The sequence below is a fragment of the Schistocerca piceifrons genome, chromosome 8 (genome assembly GCF_021461385.2).
Source record: "Schistocerca piceifrons isolate TAMUIC-IGC-003096 chromosome 8, iqSchPice1.1, whole genome shotgun sequence".
NCBI classification, from domain to species: Eukaryota; Metazoa; Arthropoda; class Insecta; order Orthoptera; family Acrididae; genus Schistocerca; species Schistocerca piceifrons.
The window spans coordinates 393,705,601-393,724,378 of NC_060145.1; the positions used below are offsets into that span (position 1 = coordinate 393,705,601).

The 18,778-nt window shown below is 45.2% G+C and overlaps 1 protein-coding gene and 1 pseudogene across 1 annotated transcript in view; both read left to right on the forward strand.

Annotated features, from left to right (window-relative positions):
• The first annotated feature begins 276 nt into the window (after positions 1–276).
• The window catches only part of LOC124712374, an 84,708-nt gene continuing 66,206 nt past the window's right edge, over positions 277–18,778 (forward strand). The window contains exons 1-3 of the mRNA XM_047242670.1: positions 277–710; positions 14,633–14,891; positions 15,003–15,144. Coding sequence (XP_047098626.1) covers positions 277–710; positions 14,633–14,891; positions 15,003–15,144 — 835 coding nt within the window. The remainder of the gene's footprint in view (positions 711–14,632; positions 14,892–15,002; positions 15,145–18,778) is intronic.
• LOC124712824 lies at positions 7,927–8,044 on the forward strand (annotated as a pseudogene).

Below are 18,778 nucleotides of genomic sequence, written 5' to 3' on the forward strand. Positions count from 1 at the left end.
AGCACGTAAGCTATTGACTCGTTTAGCGGTCTTGTTACGTCGTAGAGTGCCTGGGGTAACAGCGTCGTCAGTTCGGGAAGGTCAGTAACGACGACAGAGGCCGCATAGGGAGGGCAACAAAAGGATGGCAGAGACCAAAAAAAGAGTGCGCCGCAAATCGGCTGGGGGTGGCGAAGCGGACGGTAATTGGCAAAAGCCCGCAGGAGGCTGGAAGGCAGCAAGGAGGCGGCGTGGGTCGGCCGTCACGCCGCACAAATATAGCGCGTCGGGTAGGCCATGGCGTCGCCCGGCAACGCGCAGACGACCCCATCGAGCGGCGCGCGGCTGGGCCGAAGTAGGTCAGTAGTGCCAGCATCTAGCACACGCATCGATCGCCACCTCCCGCCACGCCGCCGGCGCGCCGCGGTGCACCTTCCGCTCCCCTCCCCCCCTCCACCGCCCCCCCACCTCCTGCTCGAGCGTCGCGGTCACCCCTCCCGCAACCACTCCTGCCACCACCAGCGTCACCACCTTCACCATCGCCGCCACAACCACCAACCACCACCGCCGCAGCCATCAGGCCGCCAACCAATGCCAGGGCCGCTCCGTCCCGGCAGCAGCGCCGCCACGGCACCTGGCGGCCGCCTGGCGAAACAGGTGGCGCCCTATGCTTCCGCCAGGCCCCAGCGCTCGCTCGTCTTTTATTTGCCCCTGTGTTTGTGGTCCACACGGTCTGTCTCAGTAAGGAACAACGCTTTGTGGGGAAGGCAAGGGGATGGGGGGTTAAATTGGCTGCCTGTGCTAGAGGAACAGTCCGATATTTAAAGTATGCCCTCTGTACGTTTTGGTTAAGTGTCTGCAAAGGGACTCCTCTTCGGGCAGTACACAACTAACAAAATAATTGTCATGGAACGCCACATACCGTGACACCAATGCGGCATGGAGTACCTCTCTCATTTTATTTCGAAGAGAGGATGTAAATTTAGCGCGATACATTTCCCTTTGACAAAGCTTCAAGTTGCACGGTGTGGACCATCAGCGTTCCTTGGCCTTTTTTAATTCACATTGCTGCTCTCGGTTGTCTATCTGCATGTAATAGCTATCCATAGAGAAGTAACGAAATTTCCTGGCAGATTTCACTCTGCGTACTAAAGTAACATCAGGCAACTGGTCTAGAAGCTGTGAAAATTGAAGGTGGAAAGGAAAGGAAAGGAACCAATAATATTAGCTGCATCAGAACTATATGCAGAATCAGCAGCGACGAGTGAAAATGTGTGTCGGATCGGGACTCGAACCCGGGACCTCCTGCCGACTAGGCAGTTGCGCTAACCACTACACTATCTGGACACGAAGTTTATGGCCAATACGTGGACTATCTCCGAATGCTTCCCGGCCGACTCACACTCCCAACTAGCGACACCTACCCGAGGTCCCCGTCCATGTCATCCATGCTAGCAAATTTTAGATTCCTGCAGGAGGTCGAATTTTTTGTATGGAATTTTAGTAGCCAACATGATAACTTGTCATTTACTTCTTCCCCGCCGTCCCCTCCCACACTCCTCCCTCCCCCCCCCCCCCCCCGTCCTCCACCATTCTCTGATAACTAATAACTAATAACTCTTCCTGGTCTCATTTCAGTTATCTTAAGAACAAATGGACCGAGCTTTTACTAGCCTCCAAAGGATCGGCTTGAGCAAACGTTTCTCTACGCTCTTGATTCTGTCTAATTATTAGCTGATGATACCCAGGTAGCCGGCCCAATTGGCCGAGCGGTTCTAGGCGCTTCAGTCTGGAACCGCGCGACTGCTACGGTCGCGGGTTCGAATCCTGCCTCGGGCATGGATGTGTGTGATGTCCTTAAGTTAGTTCTAGTTTCTGGAGACTGATGTCCCATAGAGCTCAGAGCTATTTGAACCATTTTGATACCCAGTTATCTGTATCTGCAAGGTAATGCTCTGCTAATGGAAAGAGAGAAATCAGGAAAGTACAAAGGACTCTTTCGTGTCACTGTATCCTAATAACTTTAAGAAACAGGTTTTACTATAGTACTCTACCCCTTTTATCAGTCTCAAAATTAATGATGTTGTTAATACTACGTTAGTGCTTTGTAGAACACAGTCCAGCATTGTATTTGGTTTACAAACTTCAAGAATATACAGCCTTCAATCCCGTTGCGGTCTGTCACAGCGGGAATATTTTAAGACGTAACTGCAGTTTTTTGCAGTAATCGACATATCGCATATTTCAGTAATTTCACCAAATTGTTTACACTACATTAAATTCGTGGCATATTGCAAAAAAAAGACTAAAACACGTAAGTATATCTAAGCAGAAGCATCAAATATACTCTGCAGTCCAGCCTATAGTCCCATACCCATATCCAATACAACAAAACGAGCCACCGAAATGTTCTTCTCCATTTTATTAGATAGCAAATTTTTCTGAGCTACTATTAAGCCAACCTGTGTGAACGCCGAAAAAGCTCCTCCTTGAATATCATTTAAAATAAATTAATATGTGCAATCGTGAATAAAGCGGGTCCAAAAGCAAGGCACATTCTATTCATTGTAAACAAAAATACGCTGAACGAAAGACCATTAGAGATTCTCAAAAGTTTCGGGTGACATTAAAAATATTTTTGTCACACAATATCAGATAAAAAAATTAGTTTCTTTTACACTCATATGTACAATGAAATTAAAATTTCTTAATACCTAATTTTTAAGAACTTTTTTCAAAGGCATCCATCACAAACAAACACAAGAAAGCTGAATTACGTCTACCGTCCGTGTCGCAACAGACACGAGGGACATGGAAAACAGTCAATTCTTTATATAGCTACAGTTTCTATTTACGAAACCAAGATGTTGAACTTTCATGAAGGCACTGTATATCTTTCGCAACACAGCTTGACTATGTTGGAAGAAGAGCATTTAAATGCAAAATCGACTGAATCTGCACATGTAAAGTTTTACTTTGAATAAGTAACTCATTAAGCTTTTTTTCAAAAAAATAATTTCATAATCCACGAAATTTTTTAAAAAAAGTGTGTTTTTTGCTTTAGAGACTTGCAGTTGACCAACATGTCTTACGCGTACGTGATTATTATTATTCTTTATTCGGTTTTGTTTTTCGTAATTAAATTATTACGATAATATTAGGCTGTTATTTTTCCATGATAAATTAAATTAGTTATTATTCCAGCTAACGCACAGCATCTGATCCTTCTAAGCTGAACGAAGCCTGGATAGATAACTATTAAACTCGAGTAATTATTATATGTCACAAAAATCTACCCAGTCTAATTTGTGTGAAATATTTTGCATATATTTATGTATTTTTGGCTAAATATGACGTGAATCAATCGTTACTTTAGGTTATAGATTAAGTAAACCTCCAGATTTTTTCTTTTTTTAAGGAACAAATTACGGTTATCACTATTAAATATCTTCCATAGATCATAAAAAAATAACAAATTTAAATTCGTTTGGTTTCATTAGTATTCGTAATATATTTTATTGCCAGGTGTATGGGTGACGAACTGCAAATTCTCAAAACTAGTTCCGCACTGTAGCTTCACCTGTCATGAAATAGCTACAGAAGTTTCATTATCCGCTGCGAAAGTTGGCGGAAAATTTCTCGAGCGGCTACAGGCGGAACTGCCACTCGCTTGCCATCTAGCGGACATTGATGTAATGAGTCTTTTGTTCCCGTAACGGAACGAGGGAGAGCTTACGCCGGGACACAGTGTTTCGTCTTATATCCGACGACGTAATTTGATATTATTTAATACAGTTTAATACATTTTTTATGTTTTTAATAATATGCAAAATGTGACTGAATTAATTAGGATAGTTCGTAATCCACGAATCGTGTAATCGGTAGGGCGGTACTATTTGTGAGCGCGCTCGTGTGTGTGTGTGTGTGTGTGTGTGTGTGTGTGTGTGTAGCTTTCGTCCAACCGTGAAAATCCGTTGGTGCGGCAGTTGTTGCGACAAAATTATTTGTTCCGTTTTTCCCATCCCCCTCTCCGTAGTTCACGTTTCAACGAAAATGGTGACCTCTGACCTATAACCGTATGCTATACATACAGGTTATCACTTGTCCTAGCGTCCGTTACAGACGTTAAAGGACCGACTGTTTCTGAGAAGAGGTCGCGTTTTTTGACGATTCGTACCTGTCACTCCAAATCTGTGTCGAGAGACGAAGGAGGAAACGTTTGAAACCTTTGAACACTCTGATGGATGTGATGTCAAACGCAGGAGCTTGTAACGTAATATCAGGACAACTTCGAGCAAACGACGTTGAGAGTAGACAGTCCACATGTCGCATCTGAACGACGTGGATAACTTCCCGTTACAAGTACCATTTTACCACTGCAAGCGGTATTCACTGACAGATTTTAGGGTATGAAGTACGATGCCGCTACTGGCAACAGCCTGCTTTCTAAGTGTATAACTTAGACTTCTGTTTACTTTATTCGTTACAGGAGGTTTACTGAACAACATTACATTAGCATTTACATCATTTGCAGACTAATAATTACAGGTACTAGGAGTAGTATGTTTTTAGGTTGGTTAGTACCTACATGTTGCAAGAACAAGACATACATGCTTATTTTCAAGTGGGCGGCAGGTCAGGTGTTGAGCTGTGGGACAGAAAACGGTTAGCGTATGGCCGGCCGCTGTAACCGCTTGGTTCTAGGCGCTTCAGTCCGGAACCGTGCTGCATCTACGGTCGCAGGTTCGATTCCTGCCTCGGGCATGGGTGTATGCGATGTCCTTAGGTTAGTTAGGTCTAAGTAGTTCTAAGTCTAGGGGACTTATGACCTCAGATGTAAAATCCCACTGTGCTTAGAGCCAATTCTTTTTTTTTTTTTTTTTTGTGTACTGGCAGTCGCAGTGAAGTTACGACCATGCAGAAAACATCAGGTTGTAAAGTTTGTATGTACATATTAAAATACCACATATAAAAATACCTGCAGTTATATCCATGACGTCCTGTAGAGCTATAAGAGGAAATCATTTAGTGGCAGCTTGCAAAGTCTTGGCTTTTCCTGAACTTTGGCAACCACACATTTCCCGTGCTGTGTATTTAAAAAAATATATATGTTACTGTAGTATCACGTATATACGCCAGAATATGAGAAAAACTATAACACTGCGTCGCTCTAGTAAAACGTCTGAATTATTCCTAAGAGCTACCACGTCTCCATCGTATTTTTTTCTGACTCGTTAAATTTACTGGTAGCTGTATAACGAAGCTCAGTGGAGAACCTTGCTCGAAACACACAGATATTACAGTGCTATTCAGCTTTAGAAGGAAGAAATATTACTCCCAGGATACCTTCGGGAGTGGATAAATCTGGGTGTGAGAAAATCCGGCATTGCTTCGCGGGCTGCCGAATGAGTATGGCAATACGAAACGATTTTCGGGTGCCGATCGGTCGCACTCGTGCAGTTAGAGTCCATTTCCGGCAAATGCTACTTCATTTGCGAGTTAATAATTCCGCCGCAGAACGCAGGACCAATTTTAGCGGCGGGTTGTGTTGGACTTTGGTGCACCACCACAAATGCCTCGACACTGCGGTTGACTCGCAAACTGGTCTCGTGTGGCACGTGCAATACACATAGCACCTGCCGTTGGAATTCCAGCTTTGATTGTGTATGTAAATCCTTATAGTCCTCGTGCAAAGCACACAGGCGAACGGTGTGCGAGATCAAAGGAGAATTTCATGCAGCCAGCATTTTAGTTTTTATTACAGCTAAACTGTACACACAGTGACTGCATATCGAAGCTGGAACAGACATGTTGAAAAATTGCTCACTTTCCGTTCTCAGCCGTTTTCCCATTTATAATTCTCTCTCTCTCTCTCTCTCTCTCTCTCTCTCCTCCCAGTGTGTGTGTGTGTGTGTGTGTGTGTGTGTGTGTGTGTGTGTGTGTGTTTCGCCATCAGTAGACGTAAATAATACTGACATCATCTCCTCTGTGTTTCCCGGGGAAAAGCTCAATCTCGGGAAAATAATTTTCTTTTTACATATAAAGGCATGATTCTATGAACAGCACGACTTACTGTGTATTAGCTGTGATGTTTAAATAAACACACTGCAACATCTCATTAAATTTCTCTGAACCAACACAGCAGTACTTAGAAGAATCAGCAACCGCAGAGAGAGGAAAAAAAAAAAACATAAATTAATTATGTGACAAGTCAGTTGTGTGCTGTATTCTGAAACACTCCATTCGCGGTTCGTATTTTACCGATTTAACTACCCAAGTGCACCTCGCGGACAGTTCCAAAGATTGTCGACTCTTAATTCCTTCACAATTTCACAGAGTCTTTCTCGCGATGCTGTGATACAAGCAATTGTGAGGGGAATGTTAGCTTACCTGGTCGTGAATCGTATGTTTTGCGAGGGCGTGCTGACAAGCAATGCCTCCGAATTATTTATTCTGTTCTCTGTGTCGCTTGAGGTATAACATGTCATGCATATTATCTTGCCGACTTCCCCGCTGCGCTGAGGCAAGTTGCAAACCTCTGCCGCTAGATGGCTCCGAATTGTAGCGTCTAACATGGCGGTATAAAAAGTAACTGTGTCGGTGCGTGAGAGAGAGCGTGTTCGTCCACCCATTGAGCATCTTCTCCTTCAGTATAATAACGCTAGACCACACACATCGACATCTGCAACAATCCGATGCCTTGGGATGGCTGTCATCGATCATCCGACTTGGCTCCATCCGATTTTAAAATGTTTGCAAAACTAAAACAACGGACAGTTCACTTTGATAGCGATGAAACCGTACAACCAGAGGTGAGGTTGTCGCTCTGTTAACAAACTCAAACATCCTACAATGACTGTATCAACAATCTCGCCTCGCGTTCAGAGAAATGTGTCCGCCGCCAGGGTAACTATATTGAGAAATAAATATATAAATATTAAGAATAAAGATATAGAATGTTGCTAATGTTTGTTTAATTTGAAAATCTGAGTTTTTACATAAAAATCACAGGCATTATTTTTCAATAGGCTCTCGTAGAAGGTGAAAGACAGTCATTTCTTCTGATTCACCTTCTTTTCAGTTATTCAGTCTCGTCATCTTTAATCCACTTCTCTCTGTTCCTTTTAGTTAGTCTTCTTAGTTCATCATTCCGATTGTTATACATTTTTTTCTTTTATAGAATGGTCATGCCTCCTTTTCCTGCAATGATAGATTTCATCCAGTGTTCCTAATGTAACACATTCTTCGTTATTGTTTTCTTTTTTACTTCTCCACCATCTTCTAAAATTTTGAGATTTATATTTTTAATTTTGTTCTATTCATCTGATACGTTGAACTGTCTGTTGAATTTTCCACTTTTTCCTTCAATAGTTCACATCTTCCTGAGTTTAACTTCCGTCTCTTTTTCTTGTCAGTTGTCTTCTTTTGACATAGTTCAGACGTGTTTGTGTGTCTACCTCTAGCAAGTTATGATATGATTCAAGAATGTTCAAATGTGTGTGTAATCTTATGAGACTTAACTGCTAAGGTCATCAGTCAATAAGCTTACACACTACTTAACCTAAATTATCCTAAGGACAAACACACACACCCTTGCCCGAGGCAGGACTCGAACGTCCGCCGGGATCAGCCGCACAGTCCATTACTGCAGCGCCCAAGACCGCTCGGCTAGTCCCTCTCGACTATTATATGATTCAGTATATGTTACAATTGAGGTTTTCGCCACTTTCAGTCTCTCTCTCCTCTCTCTCTCTCTCTCTCTCTCTCTCTCTCTCTCTCTCTCTCTCTCTGTCTGTCTCTTTACGATGAAATCTGTTTATTACCTTGCAATGTCAGCAGGAGCTTGCCATGTATATAGCCTTAAAACAAGTTTAAATTGTTGACGGCGAAGAGAACACAGTTACATTAATTTGTTCTGAAATATAATTGCTATCTAATCTTCCCCTTGCCAACGGCCTTGCCGCAGTGTTAACGCCGGTTCCCGTCAGGTCACCGAAGTTAAGCTCTGTCGGGCTGGGCTAGCACTTGGATGGGTGACCATCCGATCTGCCGAGCGCTGTTGACAGCGGGGTGCACTCAGCCTTTTTGAGGCAAACTGAAGAGCTACTCGATTGAGAAGTAGCGGCTCCGGTGTCATAAGCTGACATACGGCCGGGAGAGCGGTGTGCTGACCACATATCCCTCCATACCCGCAACAAAACTGGCTCTGAGCACTATTAGACTTAACTTCTAAGGTCATCCGTCAGTCCCTTAGAACTTAGAACTACTTAAACCTAACTAACCTAAGGACATCACACAGATCCATGCCCGAGGCAGGATTCGAACCTGCGACCGTAGCGGTCACGCGGTTCCAGACTGTAGCGCCTAGAACCGTTCGGCCACCCCGGCCGGCATACCCGCATGCAGTGACGCATGTAGTTGAGGATGACACGGCGGCCGGTCGGTGCGTTGGGCCTTCATGGCCTGTTCAGGCAGAGTATATATAATAATCTTCTCCTTATTCGGTGGATTCTATAGTCTAAAGATAAAACGATGTGTACATACAAAACCATCGCCAAACAGTCTGTCGATGGGATGATAGAGTTCTCTGTAGAAATAAGAACTACATTATGCAGGCTACTATCTCTTATAGTGTCAACGATGGTTCGATAAGTAGCGGCAATTTGTGGTGAGATGATAGAGACGACAATGGCGCGAAACTTTTATTTAAATTTGCTTAAACAGCTTTTACAAGGAGACTCGCTGTTAGCTCAATATCTCACATGCGTTCAACTATACGAAATTGAGGAAGAAGAATGTAACTTGCTTACCTGGGCATTAATTATGTATTGTCACCAGATATATTCGCCAAGACGTATAAATGTCGATATGATAGTGTTCTTGAACTATCATATGTCTATCACTTCAATTTTTTCTTTGCCGTCACAGTGATACTATTCACTTAATTTTTTCGTGCTCTGTGCAGTTAAGGTAGTCGGATTACGCCCACATTAGTCCTCTATCAGTTTCTGTCTCACACCCCAGTGTTACCGATGCGCGGCACGTTTTTGGTGCCTAGGTACCCAGAGGAGACTCCGTCTATCACGCTCGCAACCGCCAGAGCGATTGGATCGCCGTAGCTCCATCATTTACGCCGCGGTAGTCACATATGCAGCGACACGCGAAATCTCGTTGTCCCCCGTCCCCTCGCAAATGAGATCGGTATAATCGATGCGTGACAGGTAGCAGCGTTCGCAGACCAAAAGCAAAGTCACGTGCGACAAAACGCGAGCACGCATGCGCATACAAACGAAAGATTTGGATCTGCCTGTAGAACCACGTGTCTCCATCGGAATAATATGAGCATGCATATTATCAGGACCTGAAGACGTTTCGTCTTATATAGTCTGTTGTTTCGGTGGTTTGTATTCATTCGGAAAGTATCATGTACTGTTGCGGATTGTACACATACATTAATGTATCACATTAATAACAGTAAATGGCACAGTACTATCAAACTTTAATCTGTTTCAGACGATTTTAAATTCTAAAGTTTGCGATATCGGCCGCTATCCGTTCGCCGTTCTTTCAAATAGGCGCGCCGTCAGTTACGCCGCCGTGTTTCCCACAGCCGCCACAGCGGCATGAGGCCTCTCCCACGAACGGTTACGCCTGTACCAATAAGATGCAAGCACTCTCTCTCCGGAACTCCGGCGGCAGGTTGATCTAAGTTAGAACATTCATGAACTGGCCCCATTTTTCGTGCCTGCCAGCTGAATAACATTTAAAGACTTTCATAGTAGCAGGGGCTTGACATCTTCAGAATAGACATTGTATTGAAAAGTCACAGGTTTATAACTCTTTTGTATATTTATATATGTCCGAATTCACCTCTACCGTCAGCAACTGACGCAGCAACTAAGTTATCTACTATTTCTACTATTTGATATTAGATGTAGAATAAATTATCATCTGAATTGTCTGTTAATGAATGGGATCCCTGCATAGCGTCGAACGGAAGAACAGTATTAATGTAATTACCGCAGTCAGCCACTATTGTTTTCACTATTTTTCTATTTTTTGGAAAATTATGATTTAGCACAACAGCTGTATTTCACTTTATTAGTACTACCTTTTCAATCAAACAACAGATCATCCTCAGGTATCCACATGCACTGAGAAAGACCGTAAATAGAGACCGTGACCGCAAGGGAAAACAATCATATCATACCGGTACAACATTCGTCATGGCAACCGTGCTTACCAAAAATACCAAGTCACTGACAGCTCATCCATCCAGTCCCATCATTTGTATCTAGATCTGCACCGACATTAAGAATGCAGGGTGGTATCCGATTTATACATATGTTAACAGGGCTGCAGTTTGACCTAAATTTTTAGTTTTGCGGTACGTTTAATGAAGGTCATAGAGCTATTGTGCCAAAGCATGATTTTTCAAAAACACTATTGTTTTGTTTTTATATGTCTACAATGCACAAGTTCTCGAGTGGATAACAATCCATATCCTCACGCTCGTGATATAGTTTTCTTTTAAATATGTCTGTCCGAAAGATTCATGCTAATATCCACTGCACTGCATCACAATACCTGTCTCAGAATTTTTCGAAAAAGAAAAAGGTTAGTAAGACAAATGGATTACGCACTTTTCTGTGTCATTGTTCAGATCAGACAGCATTTGGAGAAAGAGACAGATGGGCAAGGAGGGCAGAAAATGCTTAAGGAAACATCTCAAAATTCGCTCTAAGAACTTTGGGAGAATTAATGGATAATTCGCCTCGCGATAGGGAATTTAAACCTTATTCCCCTCGAAATTCGGCCTGAGAGTTCCGAGGATTCGCTCAAAGCTCTAAAAGCGAATTCTAAGATGTTTCCTTAAGCGGTCTCTGCCGCCTCCCCACCTCTTCCTGTGCCTCTTTCACCCAAATCCTTTCTGATCTGTACAGTTACTATTGCCTGCCCCTATTCTATTCGCGTATCACTTAAAAGGATTACATTTTCTTACGGCGTACATTTTCTTACATTTTTTACGGCTTACATTTTTACATTAGCTGCAGTGTAGATACAATTGATTTTGTGTGTGTGCGTGTGCGTGTGCGTGTGCGTGTGCGTGTGCGTGTGCGTGTGCGTGTGCGTGTGCGTGTGCGTGTGCGTGTGCGTGTGCGTGTGTGTTTATTCTGTTAACCCTGAAGGACTCGTACGAACGCTTAGCAACGTTTTCCGTGTTTTTTATGTGCCTATTGATCTCCCAACGCCTAGAGATTGTTATTTCTACTCCTTCGTATATTTATATTAAAGGAGTATAATATTTGCATGATCCACCATTTGTCTAGATTTATAGACCAGGATTTAACGAGAACGAGCCACCCTCCATGCCGTGTGGCTCGCATTGTGAAAGGTAGCCTACTCATTCAAATCTCAAATTAGCAACAGTTCAAAAATGGTTCAAATGGCTCTGAACACTATGGGACTTAACTTCTGACGTCATCAGTCCCCTAGAACTTAGAACTACTTAAACCTAACTAACCTAAGGACACCATACACATCGCCGGCCGCGGTGGTCTAGCGGTTCTAGGCGCTACAGTCCGGAACCGCGGGACTGCTACGGTCGCAGGCTCGAATCCTGCCTCGGGCATGGATGTGTGTGATGTGCTTAGGTTAGTTAGGTTTAAGTAGTTCTAAGTTCTAGGGGACTGATGACCGCAGATGTTAAGTCCCATAGCGCTCAGACCCATTTGAACCATTTGACATCACACACATCCATGCCCGAGGCAGGATTCGAACCTGCGACCGTAGTGGTCGCGCGGTTCCAGACTGTAGCGCCTAGAACCGTTCGGCCACCCACGCCGGCTTAGCAACCGTCATTTACGTTGCCGCGAGAAATGATACAAACGGAAAGCAACCGTTCTGTAGTTATAATTCCCCTCATTCGCACAAATATTTGTGACGAAGTGGCATAAAACTTAAGAGTATGAGCAACTGGACAGGGGTTCGAACCCAGTAAAGGAGCCTTTTGTCGCTAGGAGACCATTACGGAGATGCTCAACAAACTACAATGGCAGACACTGCAAGAGTGACGTTCTTCACCACGGAGTCGTTTACTATTGAATCTCCAATAGAGTGCGTTCCGGAAGAGTCGGACTAAACATATTACTTCTTCCCACATACGTCTCCCTAAATGATCCTAACGAGAGGATTCGAGAAATTAGAGCTATTACCGAGGTTTAACAGCAATCACTGTTCCTAGGCGCCATTCGTGAACAGAAGAGGAAAGGGAGGGGGTATCATATGGAGGTACCAGGCGTACGTCCCGCCACACACCGTCAGGTGGCTCGCGGAATACGAATGTAGGTGTAGAATACGCTATCCGATCAAAAGTATCCGGACACACCTATGTAATGTCGGGCTGCCGACGAGAGACCTACCAGCCATTATTAAAGGAGCCGGGGTGTGTTTTGATGTCAGCAGAGAAGCACTAACTGCAGCGTGAGTGGGCCGGGAGAGCTGAGTGACTTGGAATGCTGTCTACGTACTCACTGGATGTCACGTGAGTAACAAATCGATCAGGGACATTTCAACTGTTCTAAAGCTGCTCAAGTCGGCTGTTGGTGATGCGAGGGTGGAGTGCAAACGTGAAGGAACAACCACTGTTAACAACCTCATGGACTGGCAGGCACGGACCGCTTAGCATGAAATCAACGGACGGCACCACCCGTGAATAGTGATGTAAAATGCCCGGACATTTACACGATGGAGCAAATGCCCAGGATAAGTGCCTGCGTAAATGCCCAAAATTCACAAATGCCTTGGCATTTATACATATTAAAGATTAATTGATAACCGACGGCCGGCCGGAGTGGCCGAGCGGTTCTAGGCACTACAGTCTGGAATCGCGTGACCGCTACGGTCGCAGGTTCAAATCCTGCCTCGGGCATGGGTGTGTGTGATGTCCTTAGATTAGTTAGGTTTAAGTAGTTCTAAGTTCTAGGGGAGTGATGACCTCAGAAGTTAAGTCCCATAGTGCTCAGAGCCATTTGAACCAATTTTTTTTTTTTAGAACAGACGCTTAAAAAAATTAAGCCAGTGTATTGGAGGGCCATCGACAGCCAGACAGTCGGGTGCGTTTGACTAGATTTTGTTTATCCTTCTCTATCGCTATCGCTTGCGCCTTGTCCCGCGGATACGCAGGCTCGGCCATGGTTAATCGTATTTGGCATGTTAATTTTAAGGGGTTCGCAGATGCCCTTCCTGCCGCCATCCCGTACCCCCCAGGACGGAAATAGTGTACCCCAACTGTCTGTGTCTAGTGGAATCCGTGAAATAGTGTGAATGTATTCAGATGTCTGCGAGCTGTGTAACTGAGACGGAACATGGGGATCAGCCCGGTATTCACCTAGCGGGATGTGGAAAACCGCCTAAAAACCACATCCAGGCTGGCCGACACACCGGCTCTCGTCGGTAATCCGCCGGGCGGACTCGATCCGGGGGCCGGCGCGCCCACCCGAGTCCAAGGAAGCAGCGCGTTAGCGCTCTCTGCCACCCTGGCGTGTTTTGCTTATCCTTCTCTCACAAGCATAGAGAGAGAGATATGCAGTGGAGGCAGTATAATTTTTGTACGGTCTACCTGTTGTCTAGGGTTATACATTCGGTTTAGTGATAACAAGCCCCACGCGATCTCGTTATGTTGGTAGTGTCAGAGGTACTACTTCAAATCCGAACCTGGCATTGCTTTCCCTGAGAGATGTGAAGTATTAAAAAATGGTTCGTATCTTGTATTTTTCCCAGGGCTCTGAAAACATTTTGCGAAGAAATGACTGTAAAAATTCTGGATGAGCGTAGCCGGACCTTAGCAGTAACTTCAAAATCCGCTTATATCAATCGACCATTATACCTGTGATGTTATATGAATGTGAAACACTAATATTTAGAAAGAAAGATGAAGAAAAACTGTTAATATTCGAAAGAAAAGTACTAAGGAAAATTTTTGGACCTGTATACGACGAAAATAACATGGAATGGAGAATAAGAAGAAATGAAGAATTAAGAGGGCTGTACAAACACCAGTACATCGTCGTAGTGCTCAAGAGGAGAAAGTTGAATTGGGCAGGCCATATAGCAAGAATGACAGAGAATAGACTACCTAGAATGGCATTCATCAGAACAATAGAAGGAACGAGAAGAAGAGAGAGACCCAAAATCAGATGGCGGGATAACATCCGGGAGGACACAATGAGGATGAACAGCAGCAGCAACTAGACAAACAGCGCATTGGGCAGGCAGAAGTGGAAGAGGCTCATAGAGCAGGCGTATGGTCGATAAGGCCCTTGACACATGTAAAGTAAAGTAAGTAAAGTAGCTGGACCTGGCTTCCAAACCAATACTCTCGAATCGACCGCAGCTAGGAAGATAAGTATGCGTGACTTGGATTTTCTTATCTCTGAGTCATTCTGCGCATGGAAAGTGATCTTTCTGTAGTATTATGACCATCTTTCTCCTAAATTATAAAAGAAAGTGACGGGAAAGAGTTTCACATAAGAGTAGTGGAATGGAGGTTCGAACCCAGTACCCTCGAATCGAAACGGTGGCCAGACATTTCTGTAGTAAATTTTGCGGTATCTGTCGGAAGCACAGAAGCGTAGAGCCGCGGCTATAACAGGCCGGGCTCACGCGACGCGACGCAGCGCGACGCTAGGGTGTTGCGTGCGGCGTTTGGGCAGTTCCCCCTGAACACGCAGCCAGACGGCGGCTGTGCGGCCAGACAACGCACACAACCGCGCGTCAGGCGCATCGCCGGCGGCTGCACTCCTCCACACCCCTCTCCAGCCCCCGCCCACCGCGCCCACCCCCGCCCCCGCACCATAGCCCCTGTGTCTGCCACGTGCCGCATATCGATTTCCGCCGTCGCCGGGGTTTGGGTACCGGACCGCTCCGCTGTGCTGTGCACGCGCGCCGCGACACACACACACACACACACACACACACATACACACACGAGGGCGCACGCATCACGCGCACACGCACTGCAGCTGCAGCTGCAGCGGGGGCGGCGTCGGCGGCGGCGGCAGCAGCTTCGCACGCGCACACCGGACCGCCCTGGGGTAGGCTCGCGCGCCGCGGCGCTGCCGACTGGGCTGTCCTCGGCCGATGTCATTGCCAAGGTCGCGCGAGGCCGGGTCAGCCCGCTTGCTCCGTAGGCTCCCAGCCTCGGCGCACAAAACTCGACCTTAGCCCACTTTGCCCGCTCTTTCACGTGCCTCGCATCAATGGCTATTTATTCACGCACTCGAGATGCATTTAGCGCCCTTTCAACAAGCGAGAAAACCACACAGTAAGAATCTCTACGGACTGAGCATTTATGTGCGGAGAACGTAGTTTCTGTTGTCCACTTACACTACTTGCAAAGTCACGTGACCAACCGAGGTGGTGCAGTGGTTAGCACATTGGACTCGCATTCGGAAGGGCGACGGTTCAGATCCTTGTCCAGCCATCCTGATCTAAATTTTCCGTGTTTTCCCTAATTTGCCTCAGGGGAATGCTGGGATGGTTCCTCCGAAAAAAATGGTTCAAATGGCTCTGAGCACTATGGGACTTAACATCTGAAGTGATCAGTCCCTTAGAACTTAGAACTAGTTAAACCTAACTAACCTAAGAACATCACACACATCCATGGCCGGCCGGAGTGGCCGAGCGGTTCTAGGCGCTTCAGTCTGGAACCGCGCTGCTGCTATGGTCGCAGGTTCGAATCCTGCCTCGGGCAAAGATGTGTGTGATGTCCTTAGGTTAGTTATGTTTAAGTAGTTCTAAGTCTAGGGGACTGATGACCTCAGATGCTAAGTCCCATAGTGCTTAGAGCCATTTGAACCATTTGAACACATCCATGCCCAAGGCAGGATTCGAACCTGCGACCGTAGTGGTAACGCGGTTCCAGACTAAAGCGTCTAGAACCGCTCGGCCACTCCGACCGGCCGTTCCTCCGAAAGGACAGGGCTGAAGCAATGAGCGAGCGAGGTGATGCAGTTGTTAGCACATTGGGCTCACATTCGGGAGCCGGCCGAAGTGGCCGTGCGGTTAAAGGCGCTGCAGTCTGGAACCGCAAGACCGCTACGGTCGCAGGTTAGAATCCTGCCTCGGGCATGGATGTTTGTGATGTCCTTAGGTTAGTTAGGTTTAACTAGTTCTAAGTTCTAGGGGACTAATGACCTCAGCAGTTGAGTCCTATGGTGCTCAGAGCCATTCACATTCGGGAGGACGACAGTTCAAATCCCGGTGCGGCCATCCAGATATAGATTTTCGTGGTTTCCCTAACCCGCCCTTGGCAACTGCCGGAATGATTCCTTCGAAAAGGATACGGCTGATTTTCTTTCCCATCCTTTCATAATCCGAGGTAGTGCTCCGCCTCTAAAGACCGTGCTCCCCTCCTTTCGTTTCAAATGATTTCATCTCCATTTTTCCAGAGTTGCGTAATTTTTTGAATGAAAATATTTAAGGTTGAGAAACGTGCAAACTTCGTTCTGCTAATATTTGGACCAACGTCAGGAAAAAACTGAGTAGCGTCCATAAGACATGCTTGTATGTAGGAAAACATATACTAGAAACACCAGATACCCTCAAGACTGACAGAATTTTTGGTCACGACATTACATGAAAAATGTCATATCGAGCGCCCATCGCTCGTGTTATACACTAACCATGTTGTATTGCAGTATTAAATTACAATTTATCTGATGGATTGTATCAGATATGCTGGCTAATAAATGTTTTACACATTCGTTATGTACTGTGTTTGGTAAAAGAAAGATAAACAAGCTACGAAATCATAATTTCCCACCCGAAGTTTTATAAATCGAGTTTTGTTTCTGTTACTGCGATGTAATCGTGTTGTGAAATATCATAATCTGCGAAACAAAAATTTTGTATTTAAAAATACTGTCGGTAAGAGCATTGTGCACTGAAAACAAAGTTCCAGTTGCGTGCCTAGGTCGCGCACACAATTTTATCCTGTGTGCCGGCCGCGGTGGCCGTGCGGTTCTGGGTGCTACAGTCTGGAACCGAGCGTCCGCTACGGTCGTAGGTTCGAATCCTGCCTCGGGTATGGATCTGTGTGATGTCCTTAGTTTAGTTAGGTTTAATTAGTTCTAAGTTCTAGGCGACTGATGACCTCAGAAGTTAAGTCGCATAGTGCTCAGAGCCATTTGAACCATTTTTTTTTATCCTGTGTAGAAGTTGAAAAAAAGCGTACATTCCGCTGAGGAGCGGAATGGAACTCCAGACCCATATTACGTATGTCCCCTTTTGGAACGAGTTATACACCTAAAAAGTAGTGCAGAATGGTTTCGTACTTAATTAAGACTACTGCCACTCAGTCTGACGATCGCGCAATGTACAGGGCGTGTCCGAAAAGTAATTCGTCGCAATTTTCTGTGACACAGTTGTCGGACCGATTGACGTGGGTGGAGGGGGACCCTTAGCTTTCCAGTGGTAGGTCGCCCAAATGCTTCCGTGTTCTTGGTGCGTTAAGACGGTTCCTATCGGGAACCTCTACGTCGCGTCGAACTTAATGTGGAGAAATCTTTAGAGCAACGCTATGCGATAAATTTTTCAGTGAAGCCCAACAAGACGCCTCTGGAAACTCAAAGAATGTTTAAGGAAGCCTTCGGGGATGATTGCCTTTCCGGTCGCAGCCAAACAGGTGGCACAAGATGTTTGGAGAAGGTCGGGGTGGAGATCAGCCCCGAGGCCCGAGAGGGACGTCCCGTAAACATCTCGAACGGACGACCATGTGCCTCATGTCACCAGTTACTGAATTCAGACCGTCGAACAAGTTTTCGATTGATGCCGGAAAAATCTCAGTTTTACAAGGCAGTACTTCAGAGTCGGCCGCGTTCGAAAGGAGTTTCGTGTATCGTGGAAACTGCAAAACGACGGACTTTATTTTTGTTTCTTCGGCTGAACAGGGATCTCGGATGAAAGCATCTCGATTCAGTGGATAATGTGCAAGCTACTTCGAAGAAACATGAGCAATAAGTTTTTTTAAAAAAATGTAACGCACTACTTTCCGGCCAAACCTTTTACGCCAGAACACTTCCTCCACTCGCCGTAGGTAAACTGGTGATAAAAGCGGCTCCCATCACTACAATTCGAACCAGCTATTTCTGGTCGAATGCCACTATATTATTGTTCTTACACTGATGATCTCTGTTAGAAGGGCGGGGAGGCTAATATGGAGTACAACTAAATGAAGATAATCCTTCAGCCATACTGCGCACGGTGAGAATGAGCTATGATTATGTCCATACAGACAAGCATTTTTATACAGTATTGTCTATGTTAAGGCGAATTTTTGACGCTTTAACTTCCAGGAGCTCTTACACTTGTGAACAGTCGTTTAACAATACTCAAATAAAACATTTGAAAGATCAACGTCTCTTCAGGTACATCTTTTGTTGTTAAAAGTTCGGAACTTCACAGACAATTTTGACAGCGGTACAGATCATAAACGGTTTAACCTCTACGTGTCTCTCAGTCAATAACGTTTCTTCCCGTTAATGCTCGATAGTTTTCAACAAGCTGACTCATCTGAATCGCACTGATGAATGCCAGAAATGAAACCCATACGTTGCCAGCTCGCACAGACATTTTGTATTAGAGCAGATAAGACTTCGCAGCTAGAGCACACCAATGGAACAGTGCGCCGAGCTTCAAAATTCTACACTGTGCATAGCTATGTATTGTCCTCACATAGTCGTTTTTATGCGATCTGGAAATCCTTCTTGATGCGCGTAATGTTTGGCGTTTTTGAACT